Source organism: Antedon bifida, chromosome 10, assembly GCF_963402885.1.
Source record: "Antedon bifida chromosome 10, ecAntBifi1.1, whole genome shotgun sequence".
Lineage (NCBI taxonomy): Eukaryota > Metazoa > Echinodermata > Crinoidea > Comatulida > Antedonidae > Antedon > Antedon bifida.
The window spans coordinates 13,800,146-13,828,118 of NC_136235.1; the positions used below are offsets into that span (position 1 = coordinate 13,800,146).

The following is a 27,973-nucleotide window of genomic DNA, read 5'->3' on the forward strand; positions in this document are numbered from 1 at the left end:
TCACTTTAAAGCGAAACAAAAAAACGTTTTCATTTATAAAAGACAAAATAAACGGTTAAATTTGCCTTTAAATTACAGTTTTTCATGTAATTTATTTTTATCAAATTTTTGGTCAAAAATATGTGACATTGAATTGGTATATTCAACAAACACATTTTTAACAAATTACTTTTATAATATAATAATAATAATAATGTCCTTATTTATCTATTAATTTTTATTTATTTATTCTGGTATATAAAAACTTGACGAAAATATACCAAGCTTCCTTGTATGGTAAAATAATTTTCCCTTCACTCCTCAAGTCTTTTGAATTTACATTTTACTGTCCATTGAATGCAGGTTTGTGTGAGTCTACAAATAGAATGTAAAATCGGTGCATTGTCTTTTTCGATAATTTATGACATGTGCTTAATTCAATTGTCCGAAAATCATTAAAAGCATCCAATACACATCCAAAATAAGATGTAAAGTAGGCTTACGCGAATTAAATGACCAAGATGCCTTACCGTACCTGAGAGCCAACAATATCGGAATGGGTTCGAGGAGGCCGACTCGCTCACTGAGTCCAATACTAGTTCTGGTGATGGACCGATGGAAGTTATCTCGGACCTAAATACACATTAGGGGGATAAACATGGTAGAACTGACGCTGGCCACATTAATAATTCACCGGACGGGTGTAACGGCGTCTCTTTCGGTTGTTTGGTGCTGGCTGCATGAATTTTTATTCCCCTTTTATTTTTCCTTTTCACTATTTTTCTGCGCTTTTTTACTTTTAAAACCATTTAATTTCCAACTAGACCTACTTTGTTTCAGTGTTAGTCCTGCACCCGCACCTCCCACACATAAGTGTCAATAATTTTGGACGCACCTCCACGCAAAATGCCTACGATGGCAAGAGGCATCCCCTATAATAGGTAGCCCGATTAGTGTGTTTGCATCATGACAGTTGACTAATACATTGTTATGACGGTAAATCGCCTTACCTATTTCCTAAATAAATTAACTGAACTCTAAACATCCATTAAAAAAAAATTCCGTAGAGATTCAAACCCAAGCTAGAGCTGATAGAGTACTCCAAACAGAGCATTAACCCGTATTCCGTCACAAATTACATTCGAACATTCGGGTTCTGAACGCCACCTGTGTGTTCGATCTTCGATAGACACGCGTGTTATAATGTCAGAAAATTAGGAACAAAAAACATATGTAAAGATGCCGATATCTAGACCACCTTGAAAGTTTGGCTAAGCATATGAAGCTGATTTTTTAAGTAGGCCTAGACTAAAAACCGCCTAATACGTTGAAGTCGTCGCATCTGGATAAAATTGTAACTTTACTATAATTATTGCAGGTGATTATAGTATGATGAATTGTAGAAAAATTAAAATTAGTAATTGCGCTGTTTGTATTTTTATAAATTTGTTTTTCGTTGAATTTACTACCGTTATGGCTCACATGAATTGCATGCCTCGCGGGCTCGAGTGAGATCATAAACAGAAAACTTTCGGCATCAGCAAACATTAGTATAGTTCGTCCGTAAAAGAAAATAATTGAAGAAAAAAATTGGGGGAGAAATCTCTCTCTGAGCATGTCACAATGTGTGACGTGTATTGATTGGATAGTGATCACATTTTAATTCCGGAGTTCAACAGTGTATTAAATATTAAAATGATATCGTTCTTGGCTGTGACTTGAGTAACCACCAGGTTCGTGGAAGTTCCGGATTGATAACAAGTGGATACTGAGCCACAATGTGTTGATACATCCGGTTCAGAAATAACTATCAATCATATTACGCACACGAAGATATCAAAAGGTGATTTTCTCTAAACCGGAACGGGGAAATTTATTGCAATTTATTTTGGTAGTCTCAAGGAAACTACACACTTTCACAACGATAATATTGCTTTACTTTAAAGATTATTGTGAAGAAAGAAGCGGAGCTATCACATCAATCCGTATCCTCAAAAGTAGGAGGAGAGGGATATACATAGCAGAATCGACAAAAAGTTTCCTAATCCACGCATGCGTTATGTTAACTGAAGACAAGATGGCGGCCGTCTTGACTGCGGTGGAAGAACAGGTATACAATTGATTATTTATCATTTTCTAGCTTTATTAAGTTGAATATGAAATGTAAGATATATATTTATGTGTGTACTTTACATACTATAAATATTCAAGATTGTTTAACGTTAGTTTTGGTAGTCTAGGCTAGGCTTATTATTACTACTTTGTTGAGCATTTCAGCTACTCTGAGTTTGTGAGGGTTTTTGTGTCCAGAGAGAAAGAGAGTGTGTGAGCAGGCTACGCTACGACAAGGCCTAGACTAGAGCCTACTTAATTTACTCTACATTTAGGATATATATGTGAATTATATTTTCTTTGTTTGTATAATTTGGGAAGATTGGAAATCCTAGGCTAAATCATAATATCAGTTAATGATTTGTTCTACGATTTTTATTTTGTTTTTGTGCATGTATGTAATGTTGTATGGGAGTAGGCCAGCCCTGCTAGGCCAAGCCTCTCTAGTATAGTGTAGGATGTGTTTTGTGTCAATGTTTGTTTGATTTTGTTAATTATATTTTTAGCCTTTTGGACCTACTGTACTGTATACTGTACTCAGGGAGTTGTAATTAATTAATTATTTAATTACAACTGCCTGCTGTACTGTAATAAATTATAGAGTTTCCAATATATATATTTTTACATAATCTTTAATGTACTGTAAGTTTGTATTTTGCCAATCAAACAAACGTTATTTCATTTATTTTGCCTCCTACTCAAAACAAAATAAAAAGACAATTCAATACATGGACAAACAATAAAAAACAACAAACGTAACCTGGTAGAGACAGAATTTCCAAAAAGCGAACCTAATCACTAAATCACAAAATGATTGCATGTAATGTTTTATTGGCACAGTAGTTATGTTTTCTATGATCAGCACAGTCGACTGTACGCCCAGTTTCCCGAAGTGTCTTAAATCATTAAGCCACCGTTGTAATCCACCTAAATTACTGTATGATAAATTTTACTCACCATCTTTATTGAGTATGTGAGTTTAGAATGGCTTTACTCACCATCGTCTTTATTCATCAATGCCTACAATAGAGGAATTCTTTTTTTAGAAATACAGTTACTGTATGTTTAGTTTAAATATGATCAGCGGCCAAAATGCAATGTGACCGTTGTCTCTGCCAATGATAAGACAAGAACTAAGAATAGAACGGTAAACTGTGATGATAGACACCACACCGAATATTTACAGTCGAGTCTAAAAGTCATTCTATGTACGCTCATTATTTTTGTGCACAGAATGATTTTCGACTCGGACAGCTGCATAGGCGCATTTCTACTGTATTATGTGCTAATCTGACAAAAAATGAAGGCTAATTGATTAATAGGTTGTAGGTCATGGGTAAAGTTACACTACAGTTCAAATGACACGATTGAAATGAACCTTGAACATTACTGATACAGTGATACTGTATGCCATTCAAGCCACTGTACATTATTGTAGTTAATTTTTATGATGTTTTAAATAATACTGATTGTAGTTGGTTGTCATTTTGGCCGCCATGTATCAACACTAGGCTTCAGTATATGACTGACCTCTTCATTAAACTTTTATTAGACTTCTTCAATTGTTTTGCATGAGAAAATATTGATGCTTAAACATAAACTATAATGTCGGTTTGTTGTTTAAAGGGTTTAAACTAAACACAGCTTTACACTATCTAACTTAGTTTGACAAAAAAAAGTGTGATGTGCCCATGGTAGTGATACAGGTATGCCCAAATATTAGTAGTGACATGTCCAAATATGGGCAGGCACATCATTTTTTTGTCACATAACGTTTGATATTGCTTTTAAGGCATTTTTCAATAAAGTTTGTCATGCTGTACCTATATTACTGTATGTGAATTATGTATATGATACAGCATTGCAACAATAACATTCTGTACAGAAGCGCTTCTATATACAGTAGTTTAGTACCACGCATACATGGTACTGTACAGTAGTCCGTTGTTGGGTCTAATATATTATTAACTGTTCAAAGAATGATGTTAATTTTTATTAACATTAAACTTGATATTTGATACTATACAGTAGGTTAACATGCGGTAGAGCTAATAATAGTAGTTTCATAATCACATACAGTACTAATGATTTTGTTGACACTGTACTGTATGACACTTCAATCCATTTAATACATTTTTACCTGAACAGTAAGACAGATAGACTCCTACTTTGACGTAGTGATCATGAGATGATAAAGCTATTTTCAACCGGATGCATTCAATGCATAAATGTCAAATATAATATTTGATTTTTTGTGATGATAAGGATATATTGATATCCTTTTGAATAATTTATTAGTTAAGTTAAATCCCCTTGATAGGAGGAGGAGCATATTATGATGGTTCAAGGTATCCTGTAACATGTAGTACTGTACTTTGGATAACTAGAAGGAACATGACCTTGATCCTAATACAGTTCAAAAACATTTAAAAGTGGCATGCCATACCTTAGGGCCTGTTCAGACCTACGGAGTTAAGGCCCATTCACACTAAGCTGATAAAGATCGACGATAAATACAGTAGATAAATATGCATTTTTCATACATTAATTAAAACAAAAGAAATTGAAAAAGTTGTTATTTAATAGAACTATACTATGCTACCTTTGATGACAATAATATTTTCACAATTTTTACAAGTCCAATCAAATGACGTAATGATTAGTAAGAAAGAGCAATATTATCGTTAAAATACAACGATTTTATTGTTTATATTGATCATGATGTCATTTGATTGGATTTTTAAAAATATTGTATTGGTTTGGAGGAGGTTTGTGCAATGTTTTTTGATGGTTTACGCAAGGTAACCAATTCCTTTCACAGTTCTAAATCATCAATCATACCACTCGCTAATAGCACAGAAAACAACATAATTGACTGATACTGTAGATCTGTATTAATTAGTCTACAGTACAAGTACACATCTTCCCCTGAAGTGACGTGGTCTTGTTTTTAAATTATTGTTATGTTATTAGATTTAAAGAATGAATACAGTTAGTTACCAAATTCTGATTTATTACTTTTTATTTGGTTTTGATTACAGTGTTTACTCATTCAAACTGTAATTTACTTAAAATAATATAAACATTAGTTGGCTAACATATGATGAATACTGGAGAAACTAAAATAAATACTGTATGTGCGTGTTTGTTTTGTTTATGTACTACTGTACATTTATTTTCAATATTCCAATCTAGGCACGCTTTATGCTGCCCCAGAATTCTTTCAGAATGCATTTTAAAGTACAATGTCTACATTATCAAATCAGTTTGACAAAAAAGGTTTGATATGCCAAACATGGTAGTGATAATATATGCCCAAATATGGTAGTGATATGACATCATCATGTCAATATATGGGCACATCACATTTTGTTGTCACTTAAAGGTTGATAGTGTAGACAGAGCTTTAGGCCAGCTTAGATTAGAATAAATTTTAATTTGACGATTTTGCTGTTTGATGATTTTTTTGGCTGTCCGTCTGACACAACAAATTTATTAGTGTCAATTCCAGCCTGCAAATTTGCATGGTATACGCCAGTCATTTTGGGTCTGTGTAGTGACTGACTGTGATAAACAAAAGATTTTATTCTACTCTTGCGCAAAATTTGTAATTGTTGTATCCGGTGATGTTCAGTTTTCTGACGATATTCAAGAATGTTCTGGTTCTCTGTATCTTCTGGGTGCTTAGAATTTTCGTAAACACAACATATTATTGAGAAAGTTATGATAAGTGTGGTGAACAATTTGAAAAATGTAAAAAGTGGTAAAACTCCCACCTACTGTACAGGTACATTTTTAGAGTTAATAATTTGCAACATTTCCAAGAAATCATGGTGTCCTGAATACTGTAACTCACTCATTACTGTGTTAACTTTGATATTTCAGTGGGAGGGGATAAACCACATCCTAATAACCTGCTCATAAATAGAGCATACAGTGGTGACCTTAAGATCAATGACTTATGAACCGCAAGTGAAAATTGACCATAGTACTTTTGATTTTATAAAGAGATGAAAAAATGAGGAGGGAGTGGATACTGTTTTATAATATAATTGAATGTTGTTAACTATAGTTACTGATATTATTTTTTAAAGTGTTTATTAAATATTACTATCATCTCATCAGTTACACCTCTCGTCTTGCAACATGACACTTTTCACCATTCATTCATTCATACACATTTATTCAGTTATTTGACAATAACTGGAGCCCGCACTAGAAGCAATAGCTTGTCTCATAAGGGCTCATACAATATAAATATGAATATATGCAAAATAAATTCTATCCATTTTGTTATTTCTGTTATGGGCAGAATGGTTTTGTGTTGTGTTTTTTGTTTGTTTTGTACAGCTTGTAAATTCTTTTACCTGGAAATTGAATAAAAAACATACTTTAAAAAAAGATCATTATTATTATTAATATTACTGCAACATTTTTATACACTGTATTTAAATAGAGCATTGAAACTTTGTTTTATTATGAATAAACATGTTTGGTTAAAGTTCATGTCAATATCATTCTAAATATTTTACTGATCATTCTTTTTTTTTAGGCCACAAAAACATTTCTTGATCATTTAAACCGGGCACGTGAAAATTTTGGTGCCGCTCCTGTGTCATGGAATATAGCTGTACGTTTTCTGATGGCTAGAAAATTTGACGTCAAACGAGCTTTAGAGCTCTTTAAAAACCATATGGTGAGTCATGAGACCAGATTATATGAATGAATGTTTGTTATTTAATTGCTTAATTAGTCAATTACAGTGTACTATTTACCAAAGAAAGATATTCATCAAGCATCAGTCCTATAATAACTAACTGAGAACCTCAGTAGATCTGTTTCTGCCGAAAAATTGTTTTAAAAAAACTACACTCGCGCTAGCATGAAATTTATCTTTTGTCTAGATGGCGAAAAGTTCAAATTTTTGCCAGTTGGCTCAATATATTTTATTTATCAGATGTTGCGGACACAAATGTGCTATTGTTGCTAGACCGCTTGTTGTCAAATATTGTCTAAATCTGATTATACTGTATTATTCTTTATGGATATTAAAAGAACACTCATTTAATAAACGTACTTGTATTGATATTTTTTGTATGTCTTTAATAATAGGCATTGAGACATAAGGAATGTCTTATACAAATAGTCCCCACAGAAGAACACTTAAATAAGGAGTTGCATAGTGGCAAGTTCACCATATTGGTAAGTGACTCAAACTTGTATTGTCTACATTATCAAACTTATGTGAAAACAAAATATGATGTGAACATGATGATGTAATATCACTACCATATTTGGACATATCACTATCATATTTGGACATAGCACTATCATATTTGGACATATCACAACCATATTTACTAAAATTGTTTACCTGAAAATTTGAAGTAAAAAAGAATCAATTGGAAGTGAAATCATTCGTTTTTTTATGCTTAAGGCGAATAACTTTACACTTTGTTACACTGTTAACTAAAAAATGACTTTTTATTTTAGTTTTATTTATTCATCTTTTTTTAATAATTGTTTTAAAAATACAATATTTTGCGTGTTTAAAGGAAAATGATACTAGCTACTGTATAAATTGCTAAAGTATTTTGTGCCTATACATTTCATAAAGCTTGTAAATTAGCAATTTCGATACTGCCAGCGAATTTCTTCTTTGTTGGGGTCACGAAAAGGTCATAACAGTAGATACTCGTTTTTGTAATTTGCTAATTATGTTATTTTCGTGAGTGAATGAAAATTAAAGAATTTGACATGTGCAATTGAATTTGTAGTAAGAGTGGATTATGGTTATATTAAATCAATCCTTGGTGGAAATGTGTTGGTAAATGGCAGCCTGGTACCAATGAAACAAAGATCAGGGCCTTGTGTGTCTGCTCCTTCCAGCAAATAACTAGTTAAATGTTGTAGTTTTGATTTTAAGCATGATTGAACAATTTGCCACATCTGAAACTGTAGAAAGTGGTTTATAGGATTAAGAAGAAGTCATGGAAAGTTCATTTATGGGCATTACTCCCAATTTTTCCCAAAGGATATGTTTTTATAGAATCATCTTGTGTAGTATCTTATCCACTACCATCATTGTACAACAAGTATTTACATTTTTTAACTCCCCCCTGAAGACTACACACTTTAGATGACAATTTCTGTCACATTAAGTTTAAAGTTGCATGTTTAACCTTTTGACCCCTTCTGATTGCTTTGTTTTGTGAAATTCGGTAGTAGAATTAACATTTTTAAGCATTTTAAAAATCATTCTATAGATTTTAATGAGTATTTATATTTCACAATGGTAGTACACCTGAACCAGTGTGTACCTCTAAATCTAACCAGCACACTGAACAAGCTACCTCTTTCCCCATGGCCAGGGTAAGGTGGCAATTATGAATGTATATAACAATCTTTTTTACGGCCCATAAAATAGCCTACTTAATAGGCTACTTCCGAAATGTTGTGGGAGGTCTTTTCGCATTTCCAAATTTTCCCTGGCAGCCATGAACTTTAAAAAAAAAAAAAAAAACAGTTTAAAAAATGTATTAATAATTACTGTATATCATCATTTTCATCTATGTTTATTTGTTGTATTTAAATTTAAATTTTGTTTGTTTTGAGAAGTTTGTATTGTGACCGTCGCTTCAAACAAATATGAAATTCATAGCTTAATGCTCTGTCTACACTATCAAAGTGTATGTGACAAAAAAGTGTGATGTGTCCAAATATGGTAGTGATATGACACATTTTTTGTCACATAAAGTTTGATAGTGTAGGCAGAGCTTAATGTACAGTACAGTACATGGTTAATATACCATAGTCATTAATGAATTACTCCAGTGACGTGAACATAATTCTAATCCAATTTATAATCCGATTCAGGAAATTCATATTTAGACTACTGTTCTTAGAATTTCATGTTTAATTTTAAAACAAATCAATACAATTACTAAGAATATCACATGCTATTTTTCATCCTGGTCTGATGCCATCTTCTGTCCAATTTAATTATGATTACAGTAGAACGCCTATTATTAAAGGGACATTGGGTACTTCCCCTGAATGAGGATTTGTCATTATTATTATAAGTGTTAAAACACATAACTATTTCCCCATCACAAGAAAGTGTCCCCTTAATATGTGTCCCAAAGGAGATCAAAGGGTTTATTTGTGGCTGCTACACTATCAGTTCTATGCCTCTTAATAGATACTGCGCACCACGTTAGAATACTATGTACATAGTACAGTCTACAGTCTATTTGTCGTAGCCAGACATACAGTAAGATCAAAGCTACGCTCGCGCTAAGGTCAAATTTTCGTTCGCCAAAATGGCGAAAGGTTTTGAAAAACATTAGCCAAATTGAAAATCCTTTAGCCAAATTTAAAAAACTATAAAAATTCACAAAAATGTTTATTAAATAAATAATGCATGTATTTGTTTGTTATTTTACTTCTTTTACATTTATATTATTATTAGGTATCCCAATGAAGCTGATTTTCGTTACCGCGATTTTAACACGTTCGTGAAATTTCAAAAAGTGACGTGTCTTTGAAGTTAAAAATATACTATTTCTTATGTACCCATGAGAATAAAAATGATATGCCTGGAAAGATCTTGTTTAAGGGATTATTTTTATATATTTTTAATCTATGTTTATTAAATATTTTAATAGAAAACGTGAGTTAAAAATGAGGTACAAAAGCCGGCGAGCCGAAATCCGCGCGCTAAAAATAACTTTGGAAAACACCTACCCATTTTCAGACCCGATCGCACAAGGTCCATAATAGGTGGTGGAGTAATTTTTGTTGCATGTTATCAGGCTTTCAATACTCTCTATTTTGATATGTAAATCGGTTATTATTATTATGTACATTCGCCTCATATGTCAATTTTAACGATAAAAATTAAATTTTTGAGTCTTTCTCATTATCAAAATCTGGCTAATTTAGTATTGAATTAAAGCTAATTTATATTTCTGTTTGATAAACCACATCGTTTTATTTGACTTTGCGTGGACCTCGTGCGAAGAAGCCAACAAGACCAACCACTGAAAAAAATAATCCCTACCATAAATATCAGTGTTTACCATTTTCCTCACGGAGGATTCAGTTCTCCGCTTATTACTAAATTACCGTCGCCCAGGCAATGTGCATGGTATGCATGTATTAGCGCGTTAATTAATGATTGGATAACCCCCGCAGTGGACTGTTCCATTTTCTGAACTAGTCTTCGCCGCACACGAGGCATGTCGAAAAATGTCGCCTCTCATCATGTAATATTTGCTTCGAAACGTCAATTTTACCGATTTATTAAATTATTGTTGAATATTTATCAATCTATTATATAAAACAAGTACGTTAGGAAGAAATGTACCGCAGAAATTTATTAAGAAGCTTTGAATTTGCTATGCAGTGGCCGTAACCCATTCTATGTAGGCGGCCGAAACGCGCTTTGGCCAGGGTTGCAATTTAAGCGCAACTTTCGGTTAGAATAATCGAAAGGGAAATAACATTAAACATGTTATTGTTAACATTATACTATTGAGGTAATTACTTTGTTAAATTTAAAATTCCCCTTTTTAAATAACAGAACAGCCTCGTTTACGGAAGTATTCGTCCACATGTTTCTGTTTACATTTTCTTCTCGAAGTTCATTTTCTACGTCGAAGAATAGGGACTTCCCCTTTTATTCGCTCATCATCACGTCGACGACGGCCGGCCACGAACCAATCACATTAACTGTGTGTCATTAAAACGTCATCGAGGCACGCTCTGCGCATGTTTAAACAGAACTAAAAAATGAACACGGCGATCGTGACGTCGTCACATAAAATGCTGTAGTGGTAAAAAGTGTACCCGAGTCAGAAAGTACCGAAGTGTGGCGAATTCTCGCTCCCATAAGAAGTCACGCCGACCAGGCTAGGCCTAGGCATGGAAATGTATTTTCGCCAATTTGGCGAACGAGGAAATAATTATTTTCGCCAAATGGAGACTCCAGTCTCCATTGGCGAATTGGCGAGCAGTTAGCGCGAGCGTAGCAAAGGACTGTTATGAATTCCTATCTTGGCAAGGCGAGCTCAGTGTCCTGTTGTTAGATTGCCTTGGTCTATTTACCACGGTTGAAACTAAACAAAATGAGTTATTTAAATGTTATGTTTCAGTTAAAACTTCTCAGTGATTTCATTCAAAGGGTGTTTTTACCTAATTTGTACTCAATCCATTGTTGAAACTTTACCAGGTTCTAGTGTTCAATAATCCAAAAATAGTCTTTTCCTTTGTTAATTGTGTTCAGGAAGTAAATAACCTAATATGTTGAAATTATTCAATTGAGGAAAAAAAACTTTGCTAATTCATAATAAGCAGAACTATGTATAATTGGATAATGTTTCTGTTGAAGTAACTTGAATATTATGGGATCCAGGAAATACATACTTTAAATAGTTTTCTCATGATACTTTACCTGTTTTATTTATAATTAAAATAATAATAAAAATTTATAATTAATAGTTACCAAGAAATTAGATGGTATTCTAACAAAAATCCTTTCTTTCTAATCATTCACACACACACTGTACTGAAGATGATTATTATTATTTCATCCTCTATATTGAGGTGGTCCCTCACATGATTGTATGTATTGACACAGTACTGATTGACATCTAACTTTGTTATGAGGCTGACTATCATACTAAAGTGCACTACTACTGCTGCTGCTACTGTACGTCCTTCCCCTATTAAATGTTTCTCTACTGTATCCCATCCCTACTGTAGGTTTATGATCTCTGTGGTTTCTACTACTGTAGGGATAGTTAGCAGGACATTCTTGCCCAGTCTGTGAGTGGCCAAGCGGTTAAGGCAGTGGAACCGTAATTACGTAGCCATAGCATCGGCAAGGGTTCGAGGCTCACTCACTCCATGGTTCTGGTGGTAGAACGAGTCTTAACGGATAAGGACTATAAACCCTAGTTCCAGTGTACACAGCTAGCTCCTGTGCACTTTAAAGAACCTAGTACTTCTTTCGAGACAAGTAGGGGGTTACTCAAGTGTACATCAAAGCCACTGATTATAACTGCCCTCTGGAAGACAAGTCTTTGAATAGGTTGCCCTGTAAAAATAAAATATTTCAATTCAATTCAAAAGTGACGTGTCACATTTTAAAAGTTGATATGACAAATAATCTGGGACTTTTAATCTGCATCCCACAACTGGTGAACCCCGGATACCTGTCCAGCTAATTGTTTGTGCGACCCCTTTCCCTTCTCTTCTCTTCAATTTCAAGGCTGGATCCACCACTCGCTTTGCAATTTCTTGTAGCAGATTTTTAATAATGTACAGTATACAGTAGGCTTTTCATTTATGATCTTGATCATAAAATAGTTGTAACAAAATAATCTAATTATTTATGGTGTGAAAACTTAATGGCCGGTTTGTCTTTGTATAATGTAAAGCTCTGTCTACACTATCAAACTTTTGACAAAAAGGTGTGGTAATGTGTCCAAATATGGTAGTGATATGCCCAAATATGGTAGTAGTGATATGACATCATCTTGTCCATATGGGCACATCACATATCTTCATGTATAAACTATAAGCCCATCAAAGTATAAATCCACCACTTCATCCATAAAGTTTGATGTGTAGACAGAGCTTTAAAATTAAAAAGGATGGCAGTCTTAGTAGCTGTATTTGAACACTTTTCACACAGATCCTTTTCACATTGTTCAAATTCGTACAACACTATTTGCTGCTGCTGCTATTCACGGTTCGTGACCTATTTTACACTTTGTGGTCATTTGCGTGGTCCCTTCCTCTTTACTTTGGAAGTCTCCGATTAATTCCTACTTCCTGGATTAGTTGTCATCGTAGCAATGTACAGTACGCCTTAAAGCTTTCAAATTCAAACGACAAAAGAAATACAATTTGATGTAATATTTTACCTGGCTTTGAAAAATGTTATACCTGTTTATGTGTCTTAAATAATTAGCATTAGTACATTTATATTTGTCTTTTTCAGCATTTTGTCATATAACTTTAAAGAACATTTCCTATTTTAAGTTTAATCTTGACTAAAAACTTGTAGAATTAATGGTTTCCTGTGAAGTGCTCTTTAATATAAACCATTTAACAGATGGTACAATTAAACACTGATAATAGTAATAGGTACAGTTTTTTTGTTTCAACTTAAAATCACTACTGTAGGCTACAATATTTATTGTTTTGCCAGCTTGTAATCTTGTTTTTTATGTTTCATTCATTCAACAACATATATTAAAAGCATTTTTTTATGTTATTGTCCTGATGTTTGTTGTTTCCAATACCAATAGTCACGCTTATTGATTTCCAGTTTTTATTGATTTACTGTATTTATTGCAGTATATACAAAGCAATTGCTGAACATGCTATAAATTATACACAGTGTACATAAGGTTTTTTAGTCGCGTGGACGCGACTCTATAGTTCACTATGTCGGTCTGTCTGTCTGTCGGTCTGTCTGTCGGTCCGGTATCACTATGCATTGTAGCACGCAACTTAATGGCTGTTGGCCTTGTTTTTAATTTAACAAGTTAAAATAAAGGGATTTTAGTAACTGTTCTCAAAGCTCTGTCTACACTACAAAGTTTATGTGATGCACCCATATATGGATATGATGATGTCATATCACTACCATATTTAAGCATATCACTACCATATTTGGACATTTTTTGTTGTCAAACTACTGTAGTTTGATAGTGTACTGTAGACAGAGCTTAACCCCGAAATTTGTACATATTTATTTATTTATATTTATATTTATTTTATTATGATTTTTTGTTTTCTCTTTACAGCCAAATCGTGATTCAGGCGGAGCAGCAATAGCTTTATACACGGCAAAGCTACATAACCCTAACACCACTTCATCACACATCGTTCTCAAGGCTGTTGTCTTCCAGTTAGATCATGCTTTGGCAGAGTAAGTCATTATAAAGTAGTAAACTGAGTACAGATACAGTAGACCAGGAGAGTTATAGAATTTACAGAATCAGCATTCCACCATATTCAAACAATATTGTCAATATAAATACCCACCTAAGTTTCATTTTATCTACTTCCTGTATAGACAAGTATCTTGTCCCAGGATGGAGAAAAAAATCCCATCCCTTGGTAGAAAAAAAAACACATGCTATTGTATTGTAGTAGTTCAAAAGTATAGAAGGAAAGCTTTATTTCAAATACTTCAACTCTATCGCATGCATCATGAAATGGCATTAAAGACTGTGATTCCAGGCGTTTTTAACAGTTACATACAGTAGTCATTATTTCTAACAATGGTATCCTTTATCTTAACTGCAGACGGGGAGGGGGTTGTGAGTGTGTATTTGGTTGGGTTTATTTATTTTAATCTTTAGTTTTAATGGTGAGTGCATATTCGATAAGGTCTTATCTAGAGTGTCAATCTCGGGGAAGCAAGTACATAATCTACAACACTACCATGGAGGAAATTATACCTGTAGGTAAAAATACATTTTAGTTAAAAAGGGAAAATCCACACCCACCTCAAAAAGGAAATAAAGTACAACGAAACTAGAAGTAGAAGAAATCAAAACTATTAGGAAAGCAATTATATTGATATTGGCTATCCCTCCTGACGGATTCAGCGATGGGTTTCACATGACCTAACTTGAGTACCACACTGGAAAAGGTTCTTAACCCACATGACTATGAATGTTTCAAAATTGAAAAATTGTTTTGACCTTCATGCATGCAAAACGGCATGTCTATTGACATTGTATGTGGCGATGGTTCCATGCGCACCTATGTCTATGTTTATACACTATCTAGCTTTTTCCGCTTGCTTTTGGAAGATCAGAACATGTTTTATTTGAAAACAGTTTACAGTGACATTCATGAAAATTTTGCAGTAAAATTATTTTTCCTACAATGTTCAGGAGATGTTGAATTTTCAATGCAGACACAATGCATGTTTAAAATCTGACACCCAAGTTTAAAGGTCACGTCAACAACGCATCGCCGAATCAATCTATTGTTAGGACCAGATAGTCTTGGGTTAAATGATGGTTGTTAGAGTGTCAAGATTATTTATATAATATTACTCCCTTCTCTGTCTACTCTATCAAACTTTATGTAAACAAAAAATGTGATGTGCCCATATACAGACATGATGATGTCATACCACTACCATATTTGAGCATATCACTACCATATTTGGGCACATCACACTTTTTTTGCCAAACTAGTTTGATAGTGTAGGCAGAGCTTTAGACTTACGACTTTTATTTATTTATACTTGCACTTTATTATGTCAAAATACTTCATAAATTTTGGATACAACCACAATTAAAACTGTAAGAATATTAAGGATATCCTGGTTGGCCAACAACCCATTGTTCACACTAGACTTACATTAAACAATATGCTACAGCTACCCAATCATCAATCATATTGCCGCTGTATCCTAAACAAATTAATGTTTTCACTTTTAGTTAATTCGGTTTTTTTTTTGGTTGAGTAGTTTATGACATGACAGTAGCATGGTTGGTTGTTTCCAAAAACCAATAGATGCATTGATTATGTTTAAATAACATAGCATAAAACTTAACTCCTGCTTACAAGAGGCAAGCCATGATTCAACGTTTCGATCTTTATTTGATCATCATCAGGTGATGATGATCAAATAAAGATCGAAACATTGAATGATGATGATCAAATCAAGATCGAAACGTTGAATGATGATCAAATAAAGATTGAAATGATGATGATCAAATAAAGATCGAAACGTTGAATGATGATGATCAAATAAAGATCAAAACGTTGAATGATGATGATCAAATAAAGATCAAAATGTTGAATGATGATGATCAAATCAATATCGAAACGTTGAATGATGATGATCAAATCAATATCGAAACGTTGAATGATGATGATCAAATATTGATCGAAACATTGAATGATGATGATCAAATAAAATCGAAACGTTGAATGATGATGATCAAATATTGATAGAAATGTTGAATGATGATGATCAAATAAAGATCGAAACGTTGAATGATGATGATCAAATAAAGATCGAAATGTTGAATGATGATGATCAAGATCAAACGTTGAATGATGATGATCAAATCAAGATCGAAACGTTGAATGATGATGATCAAATAAAGATTGAACATTGAATCATGGCTTTCCTCTCATTATTTGAAGTTAGTTTTATGCTATGGTTGGTTGTGCTTAGTTTTTTTTTCCCAAAATAATGTTATCACTTGAAGAGCATTAAAAGTAGGTATTTATAAATGAAGCAGGTAGAGAGCAGGTGAACAGGCTAAATCCTGCAATATGAAAACTGTGCTTCCACCCAAAAATAGCCTAAATTAAACTCAGTTGAGTTATGGCTTGGTGGTTATGATGCTTGCCTACCAATCCAAGGGTTCAAGTCCTGTCATGTCAGGATGTTTTCTAATGACAAATTACAACTCCACTCCCAAAGACTTGTAATAAGACTTTGATTTTGTAGAGCATCGTGTGTAATGTTATTGTTAGTCTTTTGAAGTGGATTGCCAACTTTAAGAAGGATAGTGAATGAATTCGCTTATGGTTATCCTTGGCAATTTGTCAAAATATATAAAAACAATAAAACCCTATCTAAGTATGCTCATGTTATAATAAAATTCTCTTTCCATGAAATGGTGAAAAGTTCAAAACATTTCTATTTAGCCTGGTATAGTTTTTAGCCATATTTGATAACATTTCTAAATATGTTATTTCAACCCATGAAAACCTAAAAAAAAACTCTATCAAACCAACATATAAAAACAATAAAACCCTATCTAAGTATGCTCATGTTATAATAAAACTCTCTTTCCATGAAATGGCGAAAAGTTCAAAACATTTCTATTTAGCCTGGTATAGTTTTTAGCCATATTTGATAACATTTCTAAATATGTTATTTCAACCCATGAAAACCTAAAAAAAAACTCTATCAAACCAACATAAAAGTGATTGAATCATGTTGTGTACAAAAAATTAAATAAAACATAATTTTTGGGGTTAAAATAATTGCTAACCCTCGCAAACCTATAAAAAAAACCATCTAATCAACATAAAAGATATTGAATCGTGTAGTGTATGACGGCTTAATATTTTAATTACATTTTTGTTTTTTTTAATACAAGTTTTCACAAATTTCGAGCTTGAAATTTACAATTTACCTAATAATTTGATGCCCAGTGTTTTTTCAGTGTTAATATGCTTTTTTTGTTTCTTAGACTAAATCTCTGTGTACATTATCAAACTAGTTTGACAAAAGAAGTATGATTTCCCCAAATATGGTAGTGATATGCCCAAATATGGTAGTGATATGCCCAAATATGGTAGTGATATGCCCAAATATGGTAGTAATATGACATCAAGTTTGATAGTGTAGACAGAGCTTTAGACTTAAACAAATTGTAGAAACTTAAAAAAAAAAACAGAATTTAAAATTAAACACTAATAAGATAAAAATAAAGACGCTAGGTTTTTATTAAACAACCAAAAGTAAAAAGGAGAATGAAAACAGAAATGTTAAATTGTGAAATGTATAAATAGCAAGAAAGGCTCTCAATGTGAATCCTTTAGCCAATCATGCTTTTGAACAGATCCATTTCAGCTTAAGTTAATGAGGAAACGAAGGCAGCTTTTCTCAGAATTGTGCATAAAATAATGTATAACTAATAAAAACAGGCTAGGCTGTGTATGGTAACATTAAAATATGTTGTACTACTGGGAATAAAGCGGTTTACAGTGACTGAATCTTGCTAGTGGTCTGTTGTCAATTGACTTTTCCTTAAACCCATTTCCTCTTTGAAGATTTAATTCTTTCCTATTTGGTTGGGAAACAGCGTTGATATATATTTTTTCATTTATAATACAAGTTATATTATATTTTGTTTTTCATTTATGAATTATATTAGACTATAATTCATGAATGAAAAACAAAATATTTTACATCACTATTTCCATTTCATTGAAATTACAAAATTATTTTTAAATATTTTATAATTAAAAATGAGTACACGTTGATGATAGGTATTTAAGTACATTAATAGTTTTCAATCCACTTTTCAAAAATTAAAATGAGAAATTATTATTCTCATACGATTTTAATGATAGCCCACTCTCAGATACTGTATAAATCAAATGCTGGTTTATAAACCCACTCTAAAGCTCTGTCTACACTACACTTGTTTGATAGTATTCAGAGCTTAAAGCTTGTCTACATTATCTAACTATTTGACCAAAAAAAAGTGTGATGTGTTCAAATATTTTAGTGATGTGCCCAAATATGGTAGTGATATGACATCATCATGTCCATATGGGCACATCACATATCTTCATGTATAAGCCCTTCAAAGTATAAATCCACCACTTTGAGACATACGCCTGCTCTGCTTAATGTAATAATATGGAATACACATTTTATATTAAATTTATCCATGTTGAATAAAAAGCCGAACCACTTGACCTAATTTCATATAACAGAATTATTCATATAAGCTGGTATCGTACATCCCAACATTTGAAGAATTCTGAGAATATTGATTGGTTTTCTGTTAACAAGGCTAATGGCCGTTGAGCATCCAAATGGTACTTGAAAAAAACTAAGGGAATTAATTAGGTTATTATCTCATTGTCAAGTTTCTTTCATTATATTCCACAAAGATTACTCACTTGATGCTTCATTTATTTTCTTTTCAGTATAAATACTCAACGAAATGGACTTGTCTTTGTATACAACATGACTGATTCCAATCTTTCTAATTTTGATATAAACTTGAGCCGCAAGCTACTGAGCATGCTTCGGGATGGCTATCCAGCAAGGTTGAAACGTGTGTATGTTGTAGCGCCGCCACTATGGTTCAAAGCAATGTACGGCATTCTGAAACCGCTATTAAAAGAAAAGATCAGAGAAAGGGTAGGTTTTTATTTTGCATTGGAAACATTTATTTGGTTTTTAGATTTAGTGGTTACTGGTTTAATTTTTAGTCAATGTGTGTTTCAAGGACAATATGGTGTTTCATTTCATTATTTATTCGGTCTATTTCAGTATATACATAACAAAAAAACTGAAATTGGGGAGACCAGACCAGACCAACCTAAGTGAACTAACACTGTAGCTGAGCCAGTTTCCTATTATGTCTGTCAAATTCAAAAACAGATATTGTTCCCTTTAAAAAATAATTATTTTTTTAATTGAATTAGAAATTTTAATGTCACATAATAGAAGGATTAAACAAGGATTTTTTAAAATATTTGTTAAACCATAATTAAAACCAAAAAATTAGTCAACCTTAAACCCATTGACTACAAAATCAATGTAGTTGTTGTGTCTATGTTATAGTGTAAGTGAAATCATTTATACATTCATTTTTATTGCATAAAGGTGAATGATATTAAAAAACTACAAAATGGTCTATTCATAGATTTATTGGACAATATAAAGTCTAATTCTCAAATAAAGAGTTATCTTTAATATAGTAGTTCACTTTTAACTATAAATTTGTATTTAGAGTTTTAGAATTGAGTGTGATTGGTGGTGAAATTGTAGATACTTTAAGATGCACAAAATGCATGAGCATATCCTTCAGTCTAATAGGTTGTTTCCCAACATTAAAATGAAGAAGACAAATTAAGTCTAAATGTACTCAGTCAGTAACCATTTTCATCCTCGCATCTGATTGGTGGTAAAATTATTGATGTTTAGAGATTTGCCTTAGGTATATGACTATAATCCTTGCAAATAGGTTGTTTCCTTTATATCATTAAAAAGAAGATTTAAAAAATGTGTTGGTAGGCATGATGCTACCTACTATAAGCCATTAATGTACATTAGTAAGCCGATGAAGGATTTGATTATTATTTTGAATTATAGATTACAGGAAGTATAAATTATGTAAATCATGAATATATATAAATGAATGTGTAATAAAGAATGCGTTTGAACCTGTTTTGATAGACCTACATTGCCGTATGCACCGCCGTGTTAAAGACAGGTAAAACAAATTTGCCATTTGATCATGCGAATGAAGTTAATGAATTCGGTATAGCAGTTTATTCACATGTACAGTTTAGTGTTCTTGCGCTTTTGACCATCATTTTGTATAAGGAATCTACAAGGAAGCAAACCACCACCGTATAGACATGCACCCCTAAACAACTTGACCTCATTTTGTGCTAGGAGGTGGCAATGGCAGAGAGGTGGGGTTAAAAAATATCATCTTGTATTTTAAAGTGAGAAACCAATTGCCTGTTAACCATGCTACGTTTACATGTTCTTTTTTGTATCGGAGTTAAATAGTACAGTCGGCCAAGCGGTTTAACTTAGTTCTACATTTAAACATGTGTGGTACAACGTTACATCGGATGAAACCTATCAGAGGTACATCAGCTTAATGACGCAGAGGTTTAAGAGAGTTAGCCGATAAACAAGCACTTTCGTCGGATGTAACTCTGATGTGATTTGGATTAGCTTAACTTAAGTCTGTTTTATGCATGCTTAATGCTAGTGCGTGTGAACACAACTATACTGTGTTTATTAACAACTTTTCTTATTTATATCTTACAGGTAATGCTTGTAAATTTAGAAAAATTAGTCCGGTTTCTTCCAAAAGAATCTCTTCCAACTGAGCTAGGCGGTACGACCACGTTCAACCATATGGAGTGGTTAAAGTCCTGTTTAAATGCTTCATACGAAAAGCGGATAACCACAGATTTTTCCGAAGTACTGAACGACGGTCCAACCGCACTATCAGCCAATGAGAAGGCTGTGGAGTTATTTTCACAAGATAATAATCAAATAAGGACAAATCCGATTGGCTCAAACAAAGACCAAAGAACTGACATGCTGAACTCTGTCGTGCCAATACAAGGGAACACGTGGCAACAAAGTCCTTCTATTGAGGCCAGCATCAGCTCGCCTTCCACCAACGGTATTGGCAGTAACGGTGACAACATGGCCGTACATCCAGTCATAGACGGGAAAATATTCACATTAGTGCAATCGTTGGAAACGAACAGCGAAGATGAAGATGGGGATATGCCGTCATTACCGCCACCAAAACCACCAAGACCCGACCCGAATACCAACTCTCCACCTCCGCCTGTACCTGTGAGGGTGTCCAGCACAATTCCAGATGGGGAAAGTATCCATAGGCTTGAAGATAAGGGAATTGCTCCAGCTGAGTTGGTTCAGCAAATGCAGGACATGAAACAGCAAGGAATATATAAGGAATATGCAGATATAAGGAGTGAACCCCCTTCAGGTTCATTTTCATATTCAAAGTAAGAACGGAGTGGCCATGATCAAGTTGCTTGTACTGTTAAAAATGCATGTTTTAGTTGAGTTAAACAGAGTATTCTAAAGGCTAAGGCCACCATAGTTCTTGCTGTATGTAATTGTATTATTATAGGTACCTAATAAGGTACTGACTATTCCTTCCCATATGAGAATAAGTATTCTCAATGTGCTGAGTGTTTAGTATAGTTACATCGAAGTTCTGTAGTAAACATAATGGTAAAACTATAAGTATAAAGTCTTTAATTGTTGAACCAAAAGGATGTAAATTAACAAAGAAAGGAAATTAGAAAAAAACTTATTTACAGTGCATTCATTAAAAAAGACTTTATAATTTTCTACGTAATTCTAAGACATTCATCATTTTCCTTTAGTTAATAGGATATTATTATTCTGTTGTATTTTACCTGTATGCTTATTGTTGTATTTTATACCTCATAATAATATATTATTAAACTTTTGTATCTGTAGGAGTAAGAGAAACATTCCCAAGAACCGCTATGCGGATGTGCTATGCTTTGATCACAGTAGGGTGCGATTACAGCCATCGCTAGAGGATGATCTAGCAACAGATTATATCAACTCAAATTATGTTGATGGTTTTATGCATAAAAATGCCTTCATAGCAGCACAAGGTATTGTTACTATTACTATCAACTGTAAAGCTCTGTCTACACTATAAAATTAGTTTGACAAAGAAATTGCCCAAATATGGTAGTAATTATGATGTCATTGTTATATAAAGTTTGATAGTGCAGAGACAGCTTAACATACTACATTGATCGTGAACTTTGACCCGGGATATATATGATCGATTTATTCCAATGAATTTTATATATTTATTGTTTGTTTGGTTCCTGAAGCTCTACACTATAAACTAGTTTGAAAAAAAAGTGATGTTCCCAAATATGGTAGTGATATGACATCATCGTGTCCATATATGGGCACATCACATTTTTTGTCACATAAAGTTTGATAGTGTAGACTGAGCTTTACAATTATCTCTTTGTTAATGTATCATATGATGTATTAAATAGTTATGGTTTTTGTAGTCATCTTGCTTATGTTTAAAATATGTATGAAAATATAAAATTTCAAAAAAGTATATTAAAAAATAATAAAAGGGTTTTCTTATTTTATCTTTAGGACCACTGCCAAATACCATAAATGATTACTGGCGAATGATATGGCAAGAAAATATTCTAGTCATCGTAATGACAACAAGGACAGTGGAACGAGGGCGTACAAAATGCGCGCAGTACTGGCCACCAGATCCAGAAACGGCCGAAGAATATGGAAATATGACAGTGGTGAATTTAGAAGTTGAGAAGAAAAGAGATTACATTGTGTCAACACTTTTTGTACAAAATAATATAGTAAGTTTTAGATTTTTGAAAAATATATATATAAATCAAAGAGTGTTGTGAAAACAAGGCTCTTCTAACTGTGTTTTATTTAGCTTTTAGTAATTTTGATTTTTAAATATAAAACACATACAATATTTAAAAAAAAATGATTTATAACATGGCAATATGTCTTATATTTTCCTTGTTTAATATTTGTGTGAGAACTATTAAATATTCTGGTTTTAGTACTTTCAAAAAATATGTAAAACGCTACCTATATTAGCCATTTAAACAACATAACTTTTGTTATGCTCAATATTTCTCTTTTTTTTACTTATTTTATTGTTTATTGTGTTATATTCCTTTTCATGTATTGTAGGGGCCCTCATGAGAAAAGCTATTGGTTCTAGGGCGGGCCCCAAGTTATTATTGTTATAACTGAATAAATGTGTATGAATGAATTAAGGAAAACTGGCACAAGTAATTTTCCAAAATGTTTATATTTTGTCACCAAATATTTTTGTCTTTAAAAAAAATCATTATTCTACTACAATTTGCTCTTTAATTTAACTAATTAAAACAAAATCATTATTCTATACTGCAGTTAATGCAGTTTGCTTTTTAATTTAACTGATTTAAAACTGCAATCTTCTAATATTAAAGCATTTCATAAAGCTTAATCATGTACAGTACACTCCTTTTTGCAGTAACTGCAGTAGATTAATTTTAACATGATCTCTTTACTGTCTCCACACATTCTTTGACATACAAAATACGGAATAAAATATGATTGTAAATTGAGTTTTACTTGCAATTTTAAGCAATGGAATTTCTTGTGTAAGCTAAAAAAAACCTTGGTATGATCTTTTTTATGATAATTGTTCTTTGTTTGAAAGACAAATCCTCTAAAGTGCAATTTTAAGCATAATTTATTTAACCAAATTCGAATCCATCTTAATTATTTATATTCCTATTAATTATTTAAAGTAATTGTATTAAGATGAAATAGTGAGTTCTAACTAATTGTTCTGAAAATTGTGCATTCATTTATAATGTGTGAATGTGTCATTAATTGCCAAGAATTATGGTTTCAGTTGAGTTTATACATCACTTATTTAACCATAGCATTTACTCCTATCAAAGTAATCAAGTCAAGTGGGCAAGGTAGAGGCGGCACAAACCATAATATCGGTACAGGTGCAAGACTTGACCATAGTTTTGGCAGTAGAACAAGTCTTTGAATAATGACTTAAAACTTCAGATCCACTATACACATCTGGCTTGTGTGCACTTTAAATTCTGAGAGCATATTTTAGAAGAGTGTAGGGGTTACCCTGGTGTACTGGTCCATCTCAGCCTTTGTCATTGTGGACAGACTAATTGGTGTTTTTTGATCGCAATTGTACTATCCACGACACAAAGGGATCCACAGAGGAAAAAAAAAGTTGTATGTGTCGTCCACAATCAGCCCAGTTATGCTGCCATACACAGGTTTTTGATTCCCCACATACATTACATTATTTATAATCCATTTCATTTTTCTATTCTTTTCAAATTTTAAGTGAACTATTTTTTCTGATTGTTAATGTTGGTTTTAAATATTTTTTTAAAAGTTAGGAGAATGCCGAAAAATTGCGCACTATCAATTTACAAGTTGGCCAGACTTTGGGGTACCGCGCTCGGCTATAGCGATGCTGGAGTTCAGAAATGAGGTTCGTCAGTACCAGAGAGAAGCTGTTGAGTCAATGGGATCTGATTGGATAGGACATCCTAATGGACCTCCCATCTTGGTGCATTGTAGCGCTGGTATAGGCAGAACAGGCATGTAACCTTTTTATATGAACAAATATCATATATTTAAATTAACATTTTGAAAGTATTTGTAAAGGGCTTTGTTCAGTATGGTGTTACATTTTAACAAAAGAAAAAATCTAAATATCAGAAATCTGATTTCTACTACAGTAGAATCCCTATTAAATGGACACATGGATACCCAACAAAGTATTCCTGAATGGGTAGGCTTTAGTGTTCAAACATATATTACCTCTTGTTTACTTCACACAATGTGTCCCCTGAACAGAGTTGTTCAAAAAGAAGGGTTCTATTGATCAGATGCACCTAGGTGGTGTTATGCATGCAATAGACATTGATATGGCCAGCTACGGCTATGGACTATTCTATTTTCCTTTCCCTTCACATCGTCTGTATAATTTATTCTGCTTTGTTAACAAAAATTATTTTTTTCTTATTGAAAATGTTTAGGAACCTTCTGCACAATCGATATCACGTTAGTCCGTTTAGAAATTACACAGAAGTTAAATATATACGACACAGTACGTAAAATGCGAACACAACGTGCTTTCAGTATACAGACACCCGACCAGTATGAATTTTGTCATTTTGCGGTTCTGGAAAGCTTACAGCGTGCCGGTAAGCTTCCAGCGGTCGACTGGACAGACTACGAGGAGAGCCAAGAAAGCGATAGTGACTAACTGAAGGTGGCGTAATAGGGGGCTTTATGATAAACTGAAACTGGTGTAGGCCTGATGTGGTTTATTGGAGTACGAGAGGAATAAGCCAGTACAAACCTGTAAATTGACTACTATAGATTTGTAGGGCTGCATATAAAAGCTATAACAATTCATAAAACATGATCAATTGAAAGTCTATGACATATTTAAAAGATGTAGTTTTCATATTCGACAGATGGAATTCTTGAGAGTTGTGTGGTTCAGACCATTTTTGCAATAGGTAGCTTTTGATTTGAAAGCTCCGTAATGAGGGATGACGTTTTAACAGCATTTTAACAATGCATTAGGTAATAGGCAAGTAGACAATATTACATGGCTTTGGAAAAGTACTTCGGTCACTACCAACATCAAGTTGATAAAAAAGATTTATCAAGACATACTGTAGGTGATCGAGTAAGCACCTTAGCACTAAAAATCTATTTCATTTTTATGGTCATATTCACCTGCCGTGTCTAATAATCGATTGCCGACTGTGTAATATACCCTGGTAAAATATAGATAATAGTAAAATTGTATTTGGTATGTTATAAATTAAATTAAGATTAAATCATAATAAATTTGCACAACCAAGAAAATATCTTTATTATACTTGCTACGGTGCTTATTCGATGACTAACTGATTACAATTGTACATAGTTCTGTTATGTAAATATCAATGTTATTATTTTATATTTAAAATAAATAGCAGATTTATTTAAAATGTTAACTGTAGGTAAACATTTCTTCCATAATTTTGGCAATTGATTTAGAAACATTCATGGCATGCATACATCTCCTAAAAATGTGTATTTTAGACTTAGCAGACTGTCTTTATTAGTGTTGGCTTTAGTTAGAATGACACAGATAAAATGATTTATGAAAGAAATAAGAGTATTTGGAATGTATTGCCAACGTATATATATTTAAATGGGACACAGTTTTCAGAAGCACTGGGAATTGAACATACACGAAATATTAAATGATAAACAGTTTAACATTTATATTTTAAGCCTGTTGGGAGTTGAAAGAGGCCAATGATGCAGATATCTCTTTTCATTTTTATTTTATATGTATTTCATAAAATGTTGTCTGATGCAAAAATGTTTGGTGCTATGTTGTATGTAGGTGCATGGTAGACTTTAACTAGTATGATTCTACCATGCCTTTAGAATATTAGATTATCAATTTTGTTCACAGTAAATATATATACTTTTCTAAAGCTCTGTCTACACTATCAAACTTTATGTGACAAAAAAATGTGATGTGCCCATATATGGATATGATGTCATATCACTACTGTATTAGGGAATATCACTACCATATATGGGCATATCACATCTTTTTTGTCAACTAGTTTGATAGTTCAATTTCAAAACTAATGGTGATTAAAAAATAAGTCTACCCTGTCTGTGAAATATACGGTAAACCCCTATTGGGGGGCACCTCTGAGACCCAACAAATAGGAGTGTCCACTGAATAGGGGTTAGCTGTATAGTTAAAAAATATATTTGTCCTTATTCAGTTTCCCTCATTCAGACTGTGTCCCCATAATAGGGTTTCCAGAAGGAGGGTTCTACTATATTTTGCAACCCCACAAACAGAAAGGTGGTAAGTCAGTAACGTAATTGGGCTATTTCATCTAAATTGATTTGATATTTATTTTACAACTAACAGATGTATTGGGACAATACATTATAAATGCATATGCTATTAATACAGCATTGATTGTTATACCCCTTTCACATTGCCTAGCAAAACACACACACACACACCACGAGGTGCACATCATACAAAATGCTAGTCTGAAAGGTGTGTTATTGTATGCAGGTTTTAAATTATGAAATTATATTTATTTGTACTGGGAACGATACCCGAATCAGCATTGGACTAAATATTTGTTAATAATTGACATTAGTGTATTAAACGTAGTGTATTAATAGTTTGTATATTATTCCGTTGTATGTTCCTGCAGGCCCTGGTTTCTTATAATTTCTGAAATTCTACAAAATAAATATATATATTTGAGAATCAACTGTTATACTGTATTTAACTTAAGTTAGCATATTCATATTTATTTTGTATTATATGTTGGAATATAAAATGTAAATAGTTCTTTTAAGTTTATTATTTTTTATTTAAACATATTTAGCTATAACACTGCAAGTATATTTTGTATAAAATAAACTTGCCATACTGGCTTGTGTATAAGCCTACTCTAGGTAATATAAGCCCATCGCCAAATTCATAATGATTATACACAGAATGATTATGTTTATACATGTTGACATAGAGTAGAACCCCTATTAAGGGGACACCTTTGGCACACAAAGTTTGTAGTGTTATTTTGATTTCCTCACTTTCGTTTCACAGTGTCCCCTTAAAGGGGTGTCCCAAAAGAGGGGGTGGGGGGGGGGGGGGGGGTCTGGGTGTGGGTTAACTCTACAATTTTCTATTGATTACACAAACACATTTTTTTAAACTTGTGGATATAGTTGTAATGAAGATAGGACCTGTTAAAAGAATGTACATTGTATTTGTCTGATGGGATTATACTGTAGGTAAGGTATTATTTATTTCAATAATATTTAATGAGGGTGGTCCATCCAGCCAAAGCTGATCATTAGGGATCCTCAGTACAATAACAATACATACAAGGCAATATTAAACATGAAAATATAACAGTATGGGCTATGCATTAGTCAGTACAG

General features: G+C 32.9%; 1 protein-coding gene across 1 annotated transcript; it reads left to right on the forward strand.

Moving 5' to 3' along the window:
* Nucleotides 1-1,977: 1,977 nt before the first annotated feature.
* LOC144854884 (tyrosine-protein phosphatase non-receptor type 9-like) lies at nucleotides 1,978-26,757 on the forward strand. Its single transcript, XM_078712890.1, has 10 exons — nucleotides 1,978-2,089; nucleotides 6,644-6,787; nucleotides 7,204-7,293; nucleotides 13,911-14,035; nucleotides 18,814-19,030; nucleotides 20,681-21,396; nucleotides 21,881-22,044; nucleotides 22,556-22,785; nucleotides 24,369-24,576; nucleotides 25,018-26,757. Exons 1-10 carry the CDS (start codon nucleotides 2,039-2,041, stop codon nucleotides 25,245-25,247), a joined length of 2,175 nt encoding a protein of 724 aa, XP_078569016.1. The 5' UTR covers nucleotides 1,978-2,038; the 3' UTR covers nucleotides 25,248-26,757.
* Nucleotides 26,758-27,973: the final 1,216 nt, after the last annotated feature.